Here is a 17040-nt window from a genome sequence, read left to right as displayed (position 1 = left end):
CAGTAATAAAAAGGAGGAACTATATAAAATTATAATTTATTCTTTATATTTTGTTTTGTATATACAATAATAGTAGTATCTTACTCTGCTATATCACAGTCATCAGGTACACATCTTTGAATCCTTGAGATATCCTGAAAGTTAACAGAAAAAACACGTCAGGTTAATAAATTATAAACATAGTGTAAAATAGGATATTCTGTTCAGTGTGAAAAAAAAAAAATAAGTGGAAGTCAGTGTGAGGTTTTGAATACTTAATGTGTATTTTAATATCACCAAATAAACAAGTCAGTTACAGTCTCCTAAAACATCATTGCGTATGGTCATTGAGTAGAACAGTCTAACACATGTACAAAAGTGTCCATCATAAAACGTTCATGTTGTGCGTCAATTATTGGTATTTGACAAATGTGATTATGGACATAATATTGATTTCCTAAGAAAACGTATCTTTTTTCCAGGAAATTTGGTCTAATTATAGAAAACAACATATCAGTATATTTTATACACAAACATATGTGATACTGAAATGATTCCAAAACAAGATTTACTCATAATACTTGAATGGAAAATTTTGTAATTATCCGTATCGCTTCTGTCTGCAATTCTGTAATTACATAAATTAATTTTGTTTTTACAGAAATACGTAACATAATTAAATCTGATTAATAATACATAATTTTAAAATAAATTATGTACATCTGGCGTAATTAAAATTAAGATTATTGTTGTAAGCTACAATAAAACAAAATATACATTTAGTCAAATATAGTTTTAATCTACACAAAAATATTTTTCAAATACGCTTCGTTATATTTATATTCGCAATGATTTATATCACGTAGAGTTGTAATCCATAAAACCACATTTGAAAAGTATTTAAAAATAAAAATATTATTCTGCAGAATATATCTTGTTTTGGAATTTAAATTCTACGAAATATATTATTATTCGCAATTATGAAAATATTTCTTGAAACAGACACTAGAAATAAATTGCTTTACGTTTTCTTCCATACATACTATATCTAATAAAAGAATAGTACAGAACTATTGGATATAAATTATAAAGAAAAACTTGTTTTACTAATCCTAAAGCAGGTTATATTATAAAGCCTGTGCGAATAGATAAAATTAATATTACAATTAATAATTACATATTTCTTGTTTTACAATTAAGAATATAAAATATTAAAAGATAATTTCATTTTATGTTCTCTATTTTAAAATTATTCAATTCTCTTAATCATTAATGTATAAATTCATTCTTTTCTTTTTATAAATTTGTTTGAATAAATTTTCATTTCAGTATAATTTTAATGCAAAAGTATATATGCATTGAGAAATACTCTTACCTCTGATTAATGTCTATAGTACATTATCATACAACAATAAACACCTCGAGTATACTCGATATCATATACCTTCCTTGCGCTAAAGATACAAGTTCCAAATTTAACTAATTTCTTGTGTTTTATATGTCCTTAACTAGAATATTTAAGATCACTTTTCGCACAGGCCTTTTAAAATAATAAAATTAGGAAGTCAGGTGTACGTGTAACGACATGTAAGGATAAAGTAAAGTATCGTTAAAGTTTCAGTAATGTTGAAATCGCGAACGTAAGCGGTAGTTAAAAGTAGGTAGTTGGAGTTTCCTTGGATGCGGGCCCGACGTGGTCAAGTGAGTCTTAAAATTCGTCTCTTTTATTGCGTGCGTCCAGCTTGTGTATACCAGTCAGTCTGTGAAGACAAATAGAAAAATTACATTTTCTCCTGTTTTTCGAGTAAAGTAATCGTCAGTTACAACGTCAGGGTGTTAATATTTAATTGCCTCTCTCTTTCCCTCCTTTCTTTTTGCCATGTACTCAGCGATTTACTTACGAGGTATACAAAAAAAATTTAATTTTCGTCTTCGTCCGTTCGTAGTCGTTTCCTACGATCTTCACCAACATTACGCTCTTCTGCTTCTAATACTTTTAATCGAGATCCACAAATTTCTTGTCCATGTAAAACCTACGGTTATTATTTTATCGACTGATTATTACTGTTTAACTGTCTTATTTGTTTAGAAAAAGTCATTATGATGAAATAAAGCATGATAAAATATACCTCGATTGCTTCATTTGCACTTTGCACACTGGCATACTTTGCATAACCACAATTTTTCCCCGGAAGCATGTAAACATCTATAAGGTTCCCAAATCTACAGAAAGCATCTTTCATTGCATATATTGGAGGTACTGGAGGTCCACATACAATGAAACACCTTTTAGCAACCTCTGCATCTATACTAGCCATTGGTTGCACAGGTGGTAATTTCACACACATCGAATGCTCTAAACCTAATTATGTAAAAATATAATTAAACAAAAAAATCATACATTATCACATTATGTAGATAAAATAATCTCTCACTTGGTGCAGTTAATCCTGCAGCTTGAATTAAAGATGTAGCTTGAGCAATAGTTTCAGCTAAATGTGCCAAATCTGTCCTAGCACTAGCAATTCCAGCAGCAGAACTACCAGGTTTTATTGCATTTTTTGGTGGAGCACTTGATAAATCCGGCTTAACTATCATCCTATGACCAGGAGGATATTCAAAACCATGAAACTTTTCTCTTGCATATGCTGCTGCACTAGGATTAGAATATACTACAACAGCCTGACCTCTTGGCATTCTATATCGTACGTCATTTTTCAAATGACAATAATCCAATCCAGGTACAATGTCAAATAATTTCCATAATTGATCTTGGTTCAATGCTGGATGTGCAATTACTTGCAAATGTGTATAACCTTCGGAATTAGGATAATTTGTGGCAATTTCTAAACTAATACTGCTCTTTCCAAAATTTGATGAACTATAACCTCCACCAGCGCTATCATAATGAGAAGATATTCCATTGTTGTATTTCACATCAATATGTTCAGGTTTTGGTTTTTTTGGTTCTGCAAATACAGCCTTGTATTTTCTATCACATTCTTCAAATGCTTTTGCTGCACTAGATACTTTTTGAAATTTTACATAACCAAAGCCTTTTGATTCATTCGTATTTCTGTCTTTAACTACTGTTGCATATTCTATAGATCCAAACTTTGAAAATTCTCGATGAAGTTCACCATCTGTCATAGACTTAGGTAATACACAAAAGAGACGGACCCATCTTTCTTCTTCGTTTGTTTCTCTGACAGATCCTTGATCACGACTGTAACAAATATCTAGATTTTCACATTTACCAACAAATAAATATATCAACAAAGAATAAAATCTTTCAAAGATATTTTGGAATAACTATTATAATTCTTACTTTGAAGCAATCATTACTTTAATAGGTCTTCCAACAGAACCCAACATTTTTCCATTCATCTCTTCAAGAGCAAAAGCTGCCTCTGATGTTTTTGAAAATTTAATATATGTGACTCCTAGATAAACAAGACACATTACTTTTCAAATGTTTGAATAACTCGTAAAAAGCATATAAATAAACAATTTTCATAAATAAAAAATATGTATATAGATAAATTTAAAAATATGTAAAAGATGATTAAAAAGAAAATAAAGTCTTATTGATTTCTTGTGTAGACAAGAGAAATTACCTTTATTTTCCCCCGTTGTTCGATCTTTCACTACCCAAATATCTTCGATCTTCCCAAACTTTTCAAAAGCTTTTCTAAGATCATCTTCTTCAAGACTTTTGTGGCATATAACAAATAAACGTGAATTCGGTGGATCATCATTTTTTGATCTTAAATCCGTTTGCGAATAGTATGAATCCCTTTCCCTGTGGTCAGCCATTTTGCAAATGAATGATGCAGACTACGTCGCCCGTCTATGGTCAGTAAAACCGATGTGCTTCAGGGACGGCTCAAATAGGGTTCTACAAGATTAGTTTCTCACATATATGTAAGTAACGTATGTACATAGGTATGTAGTATTAGAGTATTTTTCAGAATTTTATAGATGAAATATACTACAAAGTATTAGTTATACTCTTAATATTTTCTAAAATTCATTATTATGAAATTACAATAAAAGCTTCCTTTACACTTCTATCTAAAAGAAAGATACATACATATTACTTAAAATAAACCAAATATTATGTTTATTAAATTACTAACGTTATCATACAATCGTATAAATTGAAATTGATGTTATTTGAGTACCAATGAAAATAAGGAAGACGTATATAATTATGCTAATTACATATAATGTATGCTAGTTTAAACTATATGAAGTTTTATTTAACTTTGGTGAATCATGGCGCGAAATTATTTTTACTTGGATTTCCATTTTAGTCAATATGAGTATATTGTCAATCTAAATGTTACATTCTTATTAAGCCTTTTAATTTAAAATTAGGTGTTTAATAAATTTTGTTAATATACTAAAAAAGCTATTTAAAATCACATACATTTATTGTTATTTGAAAATGTAACATAGTTATAATTGTAACGACAAATAGGTTAGATAAATTACTTCCGCATTGATTTCACAAGAATGGTGAGCGACTCCACAAGTCATGCTCTACTATTTTTTCATAATACAGACTTTCTTATACGAAAGCATATGTACATAGGTAGGTGTATGTTAGAAATTATTACTGCTTTCATTTCGTGGATAAATATACAGTTTGCTGATACACACGCGCGCGCGCGCGCACTCACATATATATGTATGCAAGTGTATATGGGCCTATCATTTTATTGTATAAAATTGTATGTATGTATATTGTATTTTAGTAAAGTAATGTATCATAGAAGAGTAATAATCTTTATTTTTTAAAAATATCAGTTTATAATTTAAGAAAGAACAAATAATTTACACACATATACAAATGTATGTAACATATTTTTTTAATAAACTTGTATCTTTTTAAACAAAATATTTTCAGCAGTTTTACATAACCAATTATTATTATTAAATCTAATACATATTGATAGATTTATCAACCATAACATTAACCTCAACTGTAACATTAACTGTATGTACATTTTATTAGCATAAAATTATGTTAGTAATTATTATACATCATATGTAGATGCAGATACATTTCCACCATGTCCAGTCCAATTAGTATGTACAAATTTTCCTTCTTGGCCAAGTAATTCATACGTGTGAGCTCCAAAGTAATCTCGTTGAGCTTGAAGTAAATTTGCTGGAAGTCGAGCTGTTCTATAGCCATCATAGAAAGCTAAAGCAGTTGATAATGCAGGAGTTGCTATGCCTAATGTTACAGCTGTAGATACTACTATCCGAGCACTAGCTTGACATTCTTTCATTGCATTAGCAAAGAAATCATCTAATAATAAATTGGAAAGTTTTGGATTCTTTTCAAATGCTGTTTTTATATTTCCCAAAAATGCACTAAAAGCAAAAATTGAATGATAAGTTATTGTTACTAAAATTATTATAAAACTTCCATAAAGATCTGTGTACCTTCTTATAATACATCCTCCTCTCCACATAAGAGCTATACCACCATAATTCAAATTCCAATTGTGAATTTTAGCAGCCTCTCTTAATAACATAAATCCTTGTGCATAGGAAATAATTTTGGAGGCATAGAGAGCTTTCTTCAAATGCTCTAGGAACTGTTTCTTGTCGCCTTGATATATAGCATCAGGACCTTGCAATACTGAGCTTGCTTCTATTCTTTCACTTTGTAAAGCAGAAAGGCATCTAGCAAAGACTGATTCTCCTATTAGAGTTACAGGTACTCCATAATCTAGTGCTGCAATAGCTGTCCACTTCCCAGTTCCTTTTTGACCAGCTGTATCCCTAATTCGCTCTAATAAATATCCTTTTTCATCCTTATATTTAAGGATATCTTTCGTAATTTCAATTAAAAATGAGTCAAGTTCTCCTTTATTCCAATCTTCAAAGACCTGACTCATCTCTTCTGGATTAAGTTTTAAACCATTTCGCATAATGTGATATGCTTCGCAAATAAGTTGCATATCACCATACTCAATACCATTATGTACCATTTTTACAAAGTGTCCTGCACCTCTTTCGCCAACCCAATCACAACAAGGTTCTCTATTAACTTTTGCGCAGATTGACTAAAAAAATATGTATGCTTAAGTAATTTATATTATATACTAAATAAATAATTATATTTCAATGCTAAAAAAAATCACCTGAAAGATTTGTTTAATATGTGGCCAAGCTTTGGGATTTCCACCTGGCATTAAAGATGGTCCATATCGAGCACCATCTTCACCTCCACTAACACCGCTACCAACAAATAAAATTCCTTTCTTTTCTAGCTCCTTAGTTCGTCTATCAGTATCCTGGTACTCAGAGTTACCACCATCAATAATAATATCTCCAGGAGACAATAAAGGTACTAATTGTTCAATAAATGCATCCACAGCAGCGCCAGCTTTAAAGATATAATATTGTACATGATTATTTCAATTACATAAAGTTCTCAGGCAAACTATATGAAGAAAATAAGAGGAGAATGGTAGACTTGACCTACAGTGAGAGTTATAAGGATACTATCAAAGCCATAGAACTAAAAAGATTTAAATATTTGGATATGAAAATACTGCTTCTACTAACAAAATTAATGCACAAATAAGATTAATAGGGAAATTAGGATGAGTAATGATAATTGAAAAGAGTTATAAATACAAAATAAACAAAAGTACAGAATATAGAACATGCAATAGGAAAAAGATGGAAATTAGAAGCCAAATCTTAACTAAATGGCCCATATACAAAGAAATAAGATCAAAATGGATAGAAAATGGTAAACTAACATAGATTTCAAAGAGTTATGATCCCTCTGCTTAGAACATTAGAAAGAAAACAGAAATCCAAAAAAGACAAGAAGTATATCACTATATACCAGTTAACAAAAGACTGAAAGATATACAAACTATACTAAGTATACTACCTAAAACACACAGTATCACTACAAATACACATCTAAATACAAGTTTAGGAGTAGTAATAGTTTTAACAATAGTTTGGGAGATCAAATTCTTGTTCTCGAATTTATAATTTATAACAGAAATTTACCTTTTACTAAAAGCATTACTCTTTTTGGAGATTTTAATTTGTCTACCATTTCTTTCAATGAATATGCACCAATTATTTTTGTGCCCTTTGCTTCATTTTCCAAAAAAGATTTGACTTTCTCTGTTGTACGGTTGTAGGCACACACCACAAATCCATGATCATTCATGTTTAGGATTAAATTCTGACCCATAACAGCCAACCCGATAAGGGCAATATCAGCAACTCTACAAAGTAAATTATGTTTTTTACTAAATTAGGAGTCACTTGAAAATATATCTTTTACATTATACATATCTCATACATTATATGTTACATATTACAATATATACAAATGAAAATTTGATTTTCTAAATTAATTTATAATATTTAGTATAATATTTAGATTATATTTATTCTACTTTTTACTTTTTTAAATTAATTAATTTATTAAAATTAACTCGGATAGAAATGGTTATATAAACCACATTATCATAAAAACAATTATCTAAATTCTTTTCACAAATTTAAATTTTTAACATTTCAGAAATAATGTAAAGATGACTCACGGTTTACTCATTTTAATAAGTATTATTTTTCAAAATAAGATGTGCTTTGTTCTCTTTGGTTTTATATCAAAGCAACAAGTGGCCGAATGCTTTCCCACAAAGATCAGGAATGAATGTTCATACTGGAGTAGATTCGACATCAGCCGACATTTCGTAAGCCAATCGCAGTACACAAGGTCAGCATAATGTTAACACACTATGGAGACTTAAAACGTTTCATAATGTTATCACTATTTAGATATATTATAAATGTAATATTAAATGATAATTAAAACAATGGAAAATTCGAATTTTCCATTTTATTATTTTATATCCTAAAAAACTTAGCTTTTATAAAGATAGTATTTTACTGAATTTTCAAATATTTATTACATTTAAAAAAATTTTACGTTATAGTGTAGAAGAAATAATAACTAGATAAATCTGATTAATTTGTTAAAAATCGTTACTTAAAAATTTATAAATGTTTATAAAATATAAAATATTTATAATTTTTTACAACATATAAAATGTGTAATCTTTTTTGCTCTAAGGCATCAAAATTTAAAGTTTAATTTATATTTTAGCCTATATAATAAAATTGTTGCTATTAAAAGGTTTAAATTAATGTTTGCATCATATTGATCATAATCTTTAACATTACAGTTTATCTTAATACAATATAAGATAATATCAGATAATATCAAGTCTTTATAATTATGTGAACTTCGTTCAGTTACATTCACTATAACTAGTTCCCTTGTTTTTTAAAGGAAAATATAGATAGTGATTCAGCAAAATCGGTTAGGTAATCTTAGTCAAGAGAATTTCATTCTAAGAGTTTTAAGTGTTTTTGTTTTACGCGCGTTTAATTAAGGATTCTTTAGCTCCAATCAGGTTACATATATACAGAACTGACATCGCTTTCAGTTATTGCTAAACGATGATTGGACACATCGAACGTATGGATGTTTTAATTGGGAAAGCAACATGTCGCGATTTGCTTGATTAGATTAGGGAAGGTTTTCGTATACATATTTCTTTCACTTTTGGGTTATCCTTACTGTATTTTCAACAGTTTACAACAGTTCTTAAGTATATATTTCACATCATAATGTATTAATAATGAAGCAAATTTACTACATACATATTGCAAAGGAACTTGACAGAAAAGTGTACATAACCCTCTGACAATGAAATGTCCCACTTCTGGAACTAAATACATCTTTTTTATCGAGAAAAAGACACTACAGAAACACGATTAAATAAATATTAACTGAGTGGTTTACTGTTTTGATCAATATGGGATTATTATTTGCAAAGTTGTGGAGTCTCTTTGGCAATGAAGGTAAATTTATCATATGTAGTAACAATATTGTGTCACAATTATTGTATTGTTTTATGCGTGACATCATATAAAATTAAAATTGCAATAAATTTATGCTTAATATTAAGTGAAAAATGATGATCATTTATTAAAATCATATGAGCAAAAGTCGTGTTCCTCCTTTTTTTTTTTTACTTTGATAATATACAAAAATGATGCACAAAATTTTGCAATAATAAATTTACTCAGATAATGTAAAATCTATATTAACTTCATGATTATATTCTCCATATTTATATGCTTAAAAAAGATATGGGTATAATAGCTTTTTCTGATCACAAAAAATTTAATAATAGATACAGTGATAAAAAATAGAAAGTTTGAAATAAATGAATTATAAACCTTGACATATGCTGATGTGAATACAAATTATAGTTACAAGTGTAACTGTTCTTTGTGAATTTGCTAATTACTCTTGTAATTAATATATTTTTGTTAAAAGTGCTTTAAATTTTCATTGTCCTACTTTAAACATATGTTAACATATGTTTTCTTTCACATTATAAGATGAATACTTAAAGCTTTTGAATACATAATTCAAATAACTATAATTTAAACTATTAAATTTTCTAATTATAATTCATCAAATTTTTATTTAAATGTAACCAAAATCTTTTTATTTTTCAGAACATAAAATAGTTATGGTAGGGTTAGATAATGCTGGTAAAACTACTATATTATACCAGTTCCTAATGAATGAAGTTGTTCATACATCACCAACTATTGGATCCAATGTTGAAGAAGTCGTTTGGAAAAATATTCATTTCATAATGTGGGATTTGGGTGGACAACAAAGCCTGAGAGCTGCATGGTCCACATATTATACTAATACTGAGTTTATTATTATGGTTATAGATAGTACAGATAGGGAAAGACTTGGTGTAATAAGAGAAGAATTGTATTCAATGCTAAATCATGAAGAATTAAGCAAAGCCAATGTCTTAGTTTATGCTAATAAACAAGACTTAAAAGGCAGCATGACAGCTGCTGAAATTTCTAGACAACTAGATTTAACTTCCATTAAAAAACATCAATGGCATATACAAAGCTGTTGTGCACTTACTGGAGAGGGGTAAAAAGAGATTCATTATTAGAGTTACAATCCTATTTATGAAACAAGGTTATTAATGACTTGTAATGTTTTAGGCTTTATCAAGGTCTTGAGTGGATTGTTGGACGTTTAAAAAAGACATGACGTACATTATGAGAATTGATTTTAAATATAATAAGATATCTCAAATGTAAAGTATATGTTCAATGTAAGTTACTGTGCCACTCTACAATTGTACAAATGATATAAGAATGAATGATCTTTTTTCAAATGGTACATTAGCTTCATGCATAACTTAAAGTGTAACTGCATATATTGATTAACATTATTGCTGCAGACACTTAATATATCAAGTGGTGGACGGGTAAATTTTGTCTCATCTATTAATGTGATATAAAATATAATGGTAAATGATTATGATATAAAACTAAAATAATGTTTTAACTATTCTCTGTGTAAAATATATTCAAAACATTATGTTATAAGAAAATGGAAAAATTTAGAATATCCAGAGTCTTTTATAGAAAATATTGTTGCATTAAGAGAAGTATCTATAGTAAAAATTTTTTTATCTGTGTATAAGAAAATATATATATTATGAACACTTTACAACAGGACTGCCAAATTTAATGTATGATCTATGAGCACATCCGATTATTTATAGCTATAATTGCTATATTAAAATTGCAGTCTGAAAGCTATAAAATTTTATTTTTGATTCAATAACAAATGTAGTGAAAATATTGCATGTGTATTTGAAGGATAAAGAATTTAATCTTGATCCCGTCCACCTTTGTTTATATAATAATAAAGATAGACAAGGTATTTTTATTTGTTCTATTGAGTTAATGCGCAGATAAAAATTATTTAGTCTGTGCAGTTTTCAAAAATATACCTATGTACATAGTTTTTTATACTTCACATTAATAGCAAACACTTGTAAAAAGTCAACTTCAATTTAGCACCAATTAAACCACATATTTTTCAACGTTCTGTACAAGAATTTAAATATTTCTTAATACTTGATACTGCAAACATCTTTAAGAATTTCAAGGCAAGTTATTCAACCGATCTAACCAAACATTTAGAAGCAGAAAACTGCTCTGTGATACGAGTATTCAACAGTGAGATGGTTGTTTATTGGGAATATTTAATTCCATTTGTGTGCAAAATATTACAAAGATGTGTTTTATGTATAAAACTCATTCGATTGTAAAAATATATCTATTGTATTCTTCAATATATGTATTATGAATTATTTTAAGTATTACTAATCTCTAACTATCCGATTAACAGCTGTCTCATTTATTTTATTTAATTCATGATTACTTTGTATAGCTAAAAATATTCTAGTATTTGACAATTACTAAAATTTAGAACACATACGTTAGTAACATATGAGAAAGACGATTGTAGAAATTGTTAACATCATCATATGAAAGACAAATGCCGTCTAAAACAAGAGTGAGATCATACATTTAACATTTCATAAGAATAAATAGCAGTTTTCTCATATTGAGAAAAGAAGCAATTAATTGTCTTAACTATGACATATTATTACAAATACACGATATTATAATATATACTGTCGTTAACAAAGCTTTCATTATATAGAAATTTTGAAATACAGTACAAGATACAGGTTGTTTAATTTCATTACTATATAACTTTCATTATTATATAAGTCATGTGAATCAAATATATGTGTCTGCGTTTAAGCTTTTTATATAATTAGATATTAATCAAACAAAATTTCAAAAATTAACAAATTTAAAAATGTTTGTTTTAAATTGGTTATTTTTAATTAATTAACATAGCAAGCACGAAATGTTTACGTGTAAGATTGTTAATTAACATAAGGACTGAGATTAATGTAAAAGAAATTTATCAAACTTTCTTTTATGAAATGTCAAAAAAGAACTATGTACTGTAACATACAATTTCCTATCCTGTTTATCCGATTTTATTAATTAAAATTATGGTATAATACAATGAGATTATAAAACAAATTATGTACATGCTATATTAATTCGAATAAATGAGCAGTAACTTTTCTACATTTCTGTTTTAAAATTCTTTTAAATTATATATTTTACTATATTTTATTCCTTCCTTTCATATATGAATAATAATTAAAATGTATAATAAAGAAACAGTGTAGATTGTTTAGAAAGTATTTGCAGGTAATAGAAATTACGAAATTCCGAAGAAACAATTTCTAATGGTCTAGTAATCGAACGGTAAACGCTTTGAAAATTTCTTCACCGTTGCGAAAAAATTATTTGTCGTTCTCCACTACTCTTACACTCACGGAAAACTCTCCTCTCCCACAAATAAAGGTCTACGGAAAGGAGGTGGTCGATACAAGATACAGTGATTGGCAATATTATTATATATATTGGTAATATTAACAATTAATAAGTCGACGGAGGAGCCGAAAACGAACTTGTCGCGAATGGAGAAACCGAAAGTCGAAAAGATTCTAAATTCTCGGCTGATCAATTTATTTCTTACGTCTCATCACGAGACTGATCCTTCGAGTGGTTTTTGTTAGTCGGTACACACGTGTAAATTCCATCGCGCGATCAGACAGCAGTAAATGCTTAGTGATTTACTAACTGTACAATGAATTATGTCATTTTTATTTCTAAAATTGTTATTGTATAAGTTAATAAAAAGCAACACGTATATTTACAATGAACTTTGTTTACCGTTAATGTACGCATTTTCTTAAAGAGCTTGACAATTAAATTGTATATAAGTTCGTTCTATGTTGAAAAAACGCTAGAAAGCTTTAGTAACTATAATTTTTCACGAATAAGAATGGTTTTCTTTTATTTAGCTTTAACCAATTCCATAAGCTTGTCAGTGCTTATGGATTTGGGTCTTTCTATTGGAAGACCTAGAGCACGAGACCAAACGAGAGATGCCATAATACCAAGAGCACGTGATACTCCGAACAGGACAGTGTAATATTGCATCTCTGTCATTCCATAGCATTGTAAGAGAACTCCCGAATGAGCATCTACATTTGGCCATGGGTTTGCTACCTTACCAAGTTCCATAAGAATGGGGGGAACTACTTTATACATTTGAGCAACGAGCTAGATATATACGAATAAAGTCATTAGTAAGGAATAAATTATATAGAAGCTTTATACAAATATTGAATGAGTTATTCGAGAACTTTACCTTGATTAGTTTGTCATCCGGCACGTGCTTCATTGCATATTCTCTTTGGCATATATATCTAGGATCAGTCTTTCTTAGTACGGAATGACCGTATCCAGGAATGACCTGACCGTTCTTCAGCGTCTTCCAAATAAATTCTTTCAGCTCGTCATCAGTGGGGCTATCTCCGATTTCAGCGCACATCTTCTTTAACCATAGCAATACTTCTTGATTTGCAAGGCCATGAAGAGGACCTGCCAAACCGTTCATTCCAGAGCCGAATGCCAAATACGGATCGGACAATGTCGAAGCCACCAAATGGGTCGTGTGCGCACATACATTTCCACCTTCGTGATCAGCGTGAATCGTCAGGTGTAATCGTAAAAGTTCAGCAAATTGTGGGTCATCGTAACCGAGCATTTTTGCGAAATTGCCAGACCAGTCTCCGTCCGGGTTCACGGATGCCCCGAGTTTGCCATCCTTGTAAAGGTTTCTGTATATCATGGCACAGAGTACGGGTAATCTGGCAATCAGGTTCATTATATCTTCGTAAGTGGCGTCCCAATATTTGGATTTGTGTATACCTGCCTCGTATTCTTTTTTGAATATACTGTCTGTACTTAGAATAGTGAGCGCTGCGGAGAATTGATGCATGGGATGAACCGACTTGGGAAAGTTGTTCAGAGTTTTGACTATGTAATCAGGTAATGCGCATCTGGAGGCCCATTCTTTGGAGATTTCTTTCACTTGGGCTTCCGTAGGAACATCACCGGTAATCAGCAGCCAGAACAAACCTTCCGGAAGTGGTTCGTCTTTGATTTTCGGTAGAATCTTCTGGCATTCCGGGATCGATTTTCCTCGAAATTTAATACCTTCTTCAGGATCTAGAACCGACGGTTCCCATACAAGTCCTAATATCCCGCGCATACCACCATAAATCTAAAAAGTAACGAAAAAGTTATCACTCGATATCAACATTAGGCGCAAAAAGATAGAAGAAAAAAGGGGAGATATGTTCAGTGACATTGATCTCTGACTATTGACTACAGGAGCCGCACTTTAAACTGATTTGAATGTTACTTTCATATCGTTCGTAATCTAATTTTGCATATAAGAATTAGGAACATAAGTATACAACGTATCGTACGAAAAGAAGGAGAAAATATTTTATTTACATATTATTGCATAAGTTTTTTCCTTAGTCAGATCTCGTTAAATTAAACACAAAGAATTCTATCCTCCAGAAAATCATTGAGAAAGTGATACAAAGATTACAATTGTTAGGCGGGTAGAATTATTCCGAGAACCTACAAATTTGTTTATATGTACAGTCCTTATCGTCCACCTATGAACATTACAAAAGTTAATACGTATTGTGTTTTCTATGCGCCTTAATCTATTAATATATCATTTTTGTCACGTAACGTTCCGTTCTGGCAATAACATTGCTGTTACGTTCGATAATCTATTCATCATCAGATGCTTAGTAAGAAAAACGAATAATATAGTCAGAATTGCATAAGAAACAAGAATTACCATGTTCACTGTAACGTCTCCAACTTTGGTGGTTCCGTACTTTTTACGGAAAGCCGCGACACGCTCTTGTTCTTTAGGAATTTTCTCAGCCAAAATCTTTTTAAGATCGGTGAAGGCATTGCTCATTGATCTTATGAATAAGGACAAGACTATGTTCTGTAAAAACGAGAAAAAGGAATTAATTAACCGCTGTATTCTGAAATTTTTAAAATCTATTAATTTCGGATACATACATTGCGAGAAAATCAAATGTTTAGCATTATTTTCAATTTATACAAAAACTAATTATTAAGCAATAAAGGAAGAAACTAGAACACGTGCGAGTCGAATTAAGATATTTTCTGCCTCTGTGACGAGGACACACGAGGCAATCTGAAGACGTAAATATTTATTGGTTTCATTGGATTTTCTTCGCTTGACTTGATGGATGTAGTCAAATCCTCGTTATGTACAGAACTTTAAAAATCGATTCTATCAATTTTATTGAACAGTCCTGTACAATTGAAGAATTAGAGAATAGACGATGTACTAATTGTCGCGTGGATGTCGTGATCACGAAACACTGACGTTCGCTATTGATACAGAAATTTTTTTTCAAAACACGGATTCAATACCATTTTTATATTTCTTCCCTAAATCCGTAAGTTTATAAAATAGAATAGTTTAAAACAGTATAATTTTTTGTGATGTTAGAAAAATATTAAAATACTTTTCTGTATACATTTTCTTTTATATCGACCCGACACTATACAACTCTTAAATTAAAATAATATAAATTCTTAACCATTACGAATAATGTACAATTTCAAAACACAAAGTGTGAACATTGCTTCGTGCTTGGAAAGAGTCAACGTTCATGAGAATTTCAATATATCATCCAAGACTCGCTTGATGTCATAGGCTCTCGCGTTATAGTTTATTATCAATGCATGGATCTTGCGAAAACGCGCCGGAAACTCAAAACTAGAAGAATTATGACGGTTGATATCAAACAAGATAGTTATACATATTAGATCTCATAATCCACGAAGATAGTCGGTAATATCTTTTCTGCTTGTTTAATGCATATTATTGTTTCCCTTTTTTGAGTTCTTATCAACGCATTCTTATTTTCAATAATACAGTTGATATTGATAAATCTCTTACGTGATAAAATTAATCATGTAGATTTTGACGCGACAAAGAAGAAATTGTTTCAGAATTGTATGCGACGGTTATGGCAATGATTATATTATTGGACATTTCTTTTTACAGATGTTTTTAAACTATTAGGTTTTTCATACTTTACTATAGTTGAGCATTCCTATCGAGCACGGGGAATTGTCTGCAGGTCAAAAATTAGGTCAAGATGAAACCACGATGTGAAGATAAAGCTGGTAACAATCTGTAGATTTGGACAATCGTTGCATAACTTGGACCGTTTGATTCCAAAAGCAGAATGAATAAAATCGTTTCTCGACTGTTTCTTGAGCAAACCTTCTCTGTGTATACGATATTGAATTTTTTACATAATATACAGTTCATTCGTTGCAATAATTTTTCATAGTCATTTATGTATGTCAAGTATATTAATATTCATTAAGTGGTCCAATTTGTTTAAATAAATTCCTCTGAGTTGGTCAATATTAATTTGCTTTAGACATTTGATAGAAACTTCATGTAGCGAAATACATGTAATATATATATGCTTTAAAATTTTAATTTGATAGAGTTCAAGCGCAAATGGAAAAACTCGTAACGGATTAAGGCGCGGACCTTGAAGCATCTTATTTTGGTGAGTACGATGAATTTGAAAGATAACTTTCATTCGATACATTATCAGTGTCGAAAATCATATTACATCGTTAGGCGGTTTGCAAACAACCCACGGTAACACCGCGCGTTGTTATCATCTAATTGTACTAAATTGTGCGCGATAATCTTGCAAAAATGCCGACGATTTTGCTACCATAATTCGGTAGAATGTATGGTCATTTGGTACTCATTGAGTAATTGGTTTTGGAATATTTCTTTACGTGGTTCACAATAACGAATCGCTACCTCATATTCAGAAAATTCACTGTTTAACTGTGGCGTTAGAGGATGTCGCGGATAATAGAATTGTTGTAATAAGAGTAAGAACAGTAAGCTTTTTATATTTTTGTTTTAAAATTCTTTTAAACTATATATTGTAAAGTATATAATCTACTATATTCTATTTGTTCTTTTGATATACGAATAACAATTAAAAATACATAATTAAAAATAAAGTAAAAATACAAGTCACAAAAAATAAATTGAAAATATTTACTTATCTTATATTTTTACATTTCAATTGTTTATTTTAATGTACCAAAAAAAGC

General features: G+C 29.8%; 4 protein-coding genes across 8 annotated transcripts; 1 reads left to right on the top strand and 3 right to left on the bottom strand.

Annotated features, from left to right (window-relative positions):
• Positions 1 to 20: 20 nt before the first annotated feature.
• Positions 21 to 3877, bottom strand: LOC100645022 (RNA-binding protein 45). 2 transcript variants are annotated; one of them, XM_012315225.3, is made up of 6 exons: positions 3597 to 3877; positions 3308 to 3422; positions 2415 to 3205; positions 2109 to 2341; positions 1881 to 2012; positions 21 to 134 (listed from the first exon to the last, which is right to left on the bottom strand). In XM_012315225.3, exons 1-5 carry the CDS (start codon positions 3793 to 3795, stop codon positions 1899 to 1901), a joined length of 1452 nt encoding a protein of 483 aa, XP_012170615.1. In that variant the 5' UTR covers positions 3796 to 3877; the 3' UTR covers positions 21 to 134; positions 1881 to 1898. The 2 variants fall into 2 exon arrangements, with proteins under 2 accessions (XP_012170615.1, XP_003399954.1); XM_003399906.4 differs by lacking the exon at positions 21 to 134 and adding an exon at positions 240 to 1739.
• Positions 3878 to 4835: 958 nt separating this feature from the next.
• Positions 4836 to 7717, bottom strand: LOC100645214 (6-phosphogluconate dehydrogenase, decarboxylating). Its single transcript, XM_003399908.4, has 5 exons — positions 7575 to 7717; positions 7030 to 7253; positions 6141 to 6385; positions 5437 to 6062; positions 4836 to 5364 (listed from the first exon to the last, which is right to left on the bottom strand). The coding sequence occupies exons 1-5, from the start codon at positions 7583 to 7585 to the stop codon at positions 5022 to 5024; spliced, it is 1449 nt and encodes a 482-aa protein (XP_003399956.1). The 5' UTR covers positions 7586 to 7717; the 3' UTR covers positions 4836 to 5021.
• A 623-nt stretch (positions 7718 to 8340) lies between these two features.
• Positions 8341 to 12050, top strand: LOC100645571 (ADP-ribosylation factor-like protein 5B). The gene is made up of 3 exons (XM_003399911.4): positions 8341 to 8901; positions 9568 to 10012; positions 10087 to 12050. The coding sequence occupies exons 1-3, from the start codon at positions 8856 to 8858 to the stop codon at positions 10133 to 10135; spliced, it is 540 nt and encodes a 179-aa protein (XP_003399959.2). The 5' UTR covers positions 8341 to 8855; the 3' UTR covers positions 10136 to 12050.
• On the bottom strand, positions 10717 to 16905 carry LOC105666361 (probable citrate synthase, mitochondrial). 4 transcript variants are annotated; one of them, XM_012315227.2, is made up of 4 exons: positions 14932 to 16905; positions 14699 to 14854; positions 13184 to 14101; positions 10717 to 13095 (listed from the first exon to the last, which is right to left on the bottom strand). In XM_012315227.2, exons 2-4 carry the CDS (start codon positions 14822 to 14824, stop codon positions 12826 to 12828), a joined length of 1314 nt encoding a protein of 437 aa, XP_012170617.1. In that variant the 5' UTR covers positions 14825 to 14854; positions 14932 to 16905; the 3' UTR covers positions 10717 to 12825. The 4 variants fall into 4 exon arrangements, with proteins under 4 accessions (XP_012170617.1, XP_012170618.1, XP_012170619.1 ...); XM_012315228.3 differs by lacking the exon at positions 14932 to 16905 and adding an exon at positions 14338 to 14507 and having other exon boundaries at positions 14699 to 14833; XM_012315229.3 differs by lacking the exon at positions 14932 to 16905 and adding an exon at positions 14474 to 14507 and having other exon boundaries at positions 14699 to 14833.
• Positions 16906 to 17040: the final 135 nt, after the last annotated feature.

Source organism: Bombus terrestris, chromosome 12 (assembly GCF_910591885.1).
Source record: "Bombus terrestris chromosome 12, iyBomTerr1.2, whole genome shotgun sequence".
NCBI lineage: Eukaryota > Metazoa > Arthropoda > Insecta > Hymenoptera > Apidae > Bombus > Bombus terrestris.
Note: the sequence above shows the minus strand (reverse complement) of the source record. Positions and strands in the feature narration are given on the sequence as shown.

What these genes read in the sequence shown, in the direction of transcription:
- LOC100645022 (XM_012315225.3), bottom strand. Translation starts at nt 3,795, where the DNA reads ATGGCTGACCACAGGGAAAGGGATTCATACTATTCGCAAACGGATTTA. An exon ending in AAAGTAATGATTGCTTCAAA is followed by an intron (nt 3,206 to 3,307) that starts GTAAGAATTATA and finishes TATTTGTTACAG; the next exon opens with TCGTGATCAAGGATCTGTCA. An exon ending in TGCAGGATTAACTGCACCAA is followed by an intron (nt 2,342 to 2,414) that starts GTGAGAGATTAT and finishes TTACATAATTAG; the next exon opens with GTTTAGAGCATTCGATGTGT.
- LOC100645214 (XM_003399908.4), bottom strand. An exon ending in AGTAATGCTTTTAGTAAAAG is followed by an intron (nt 6,386 to 7,029) that starts GTAAATTTCTGT and finishes ATATCTTTAAAG; the next exon opens with CTGGCGCTGCTGTGGATGCA. An exon ending in ATATTAAACAAATCTTTCAG is followed by an intron (nt 6,063 to 6,140) that starts GTGATTTTTTTT and finishes ATATTTTTTTAG; the next exon opens with TCAATCTGCGCAAAAGTTAA.
- LOC100645571 (XM_003399911.4), top strand. Translation starts at nt 8,856, where the DNA reads ATGGGATTATTATTTGCAAAGTTGTGGAGTCTCTTTGGCAATGAAG. An exon ending in GAGTCTCTTTGGCAATGAAG is followed by an intron (nt 8,902 to 9,567) that starts GTAAATTTATCA and finishes TTTATTTTTCAG; the next exon opens with AACATAAAATAGTTATGGTA. An exon ending in TGTGCACTTACTGGAGAGGG is followed by an intron (nt 10,013 to 10,086) that starts GTAAAAAGAGAT and finishes GTAATGTTTTAG; the next exon opens with GCTTTATCAAGGTCTTGAGT.
- LOC105666361 (XM_048410688.1), bottom strand. Translation starts at nt 14,929, where the DNA reads ATGTATCCGAAATTAATAGATTTTAAAAATTTCAGAATACAGCGGTTA. An exon ending in GAGACGTTACAGTGAACATG is followed by an intron (nt 14,102 to 14,698) that starts GTAATTCTTGTT and finishes GTTACTTTTTAG; the next exon opens with ATTTATGGTGGTATGCGCGG. An exon ending in CGGATGACAAACTAATCAAG is followed by an intron (nt 13,096 to 13,183) that starts GTAAAGTTCTCG and finishes GTATATATCTAG; the next exon opens with CTCGTTGCTCAAATGTATAA.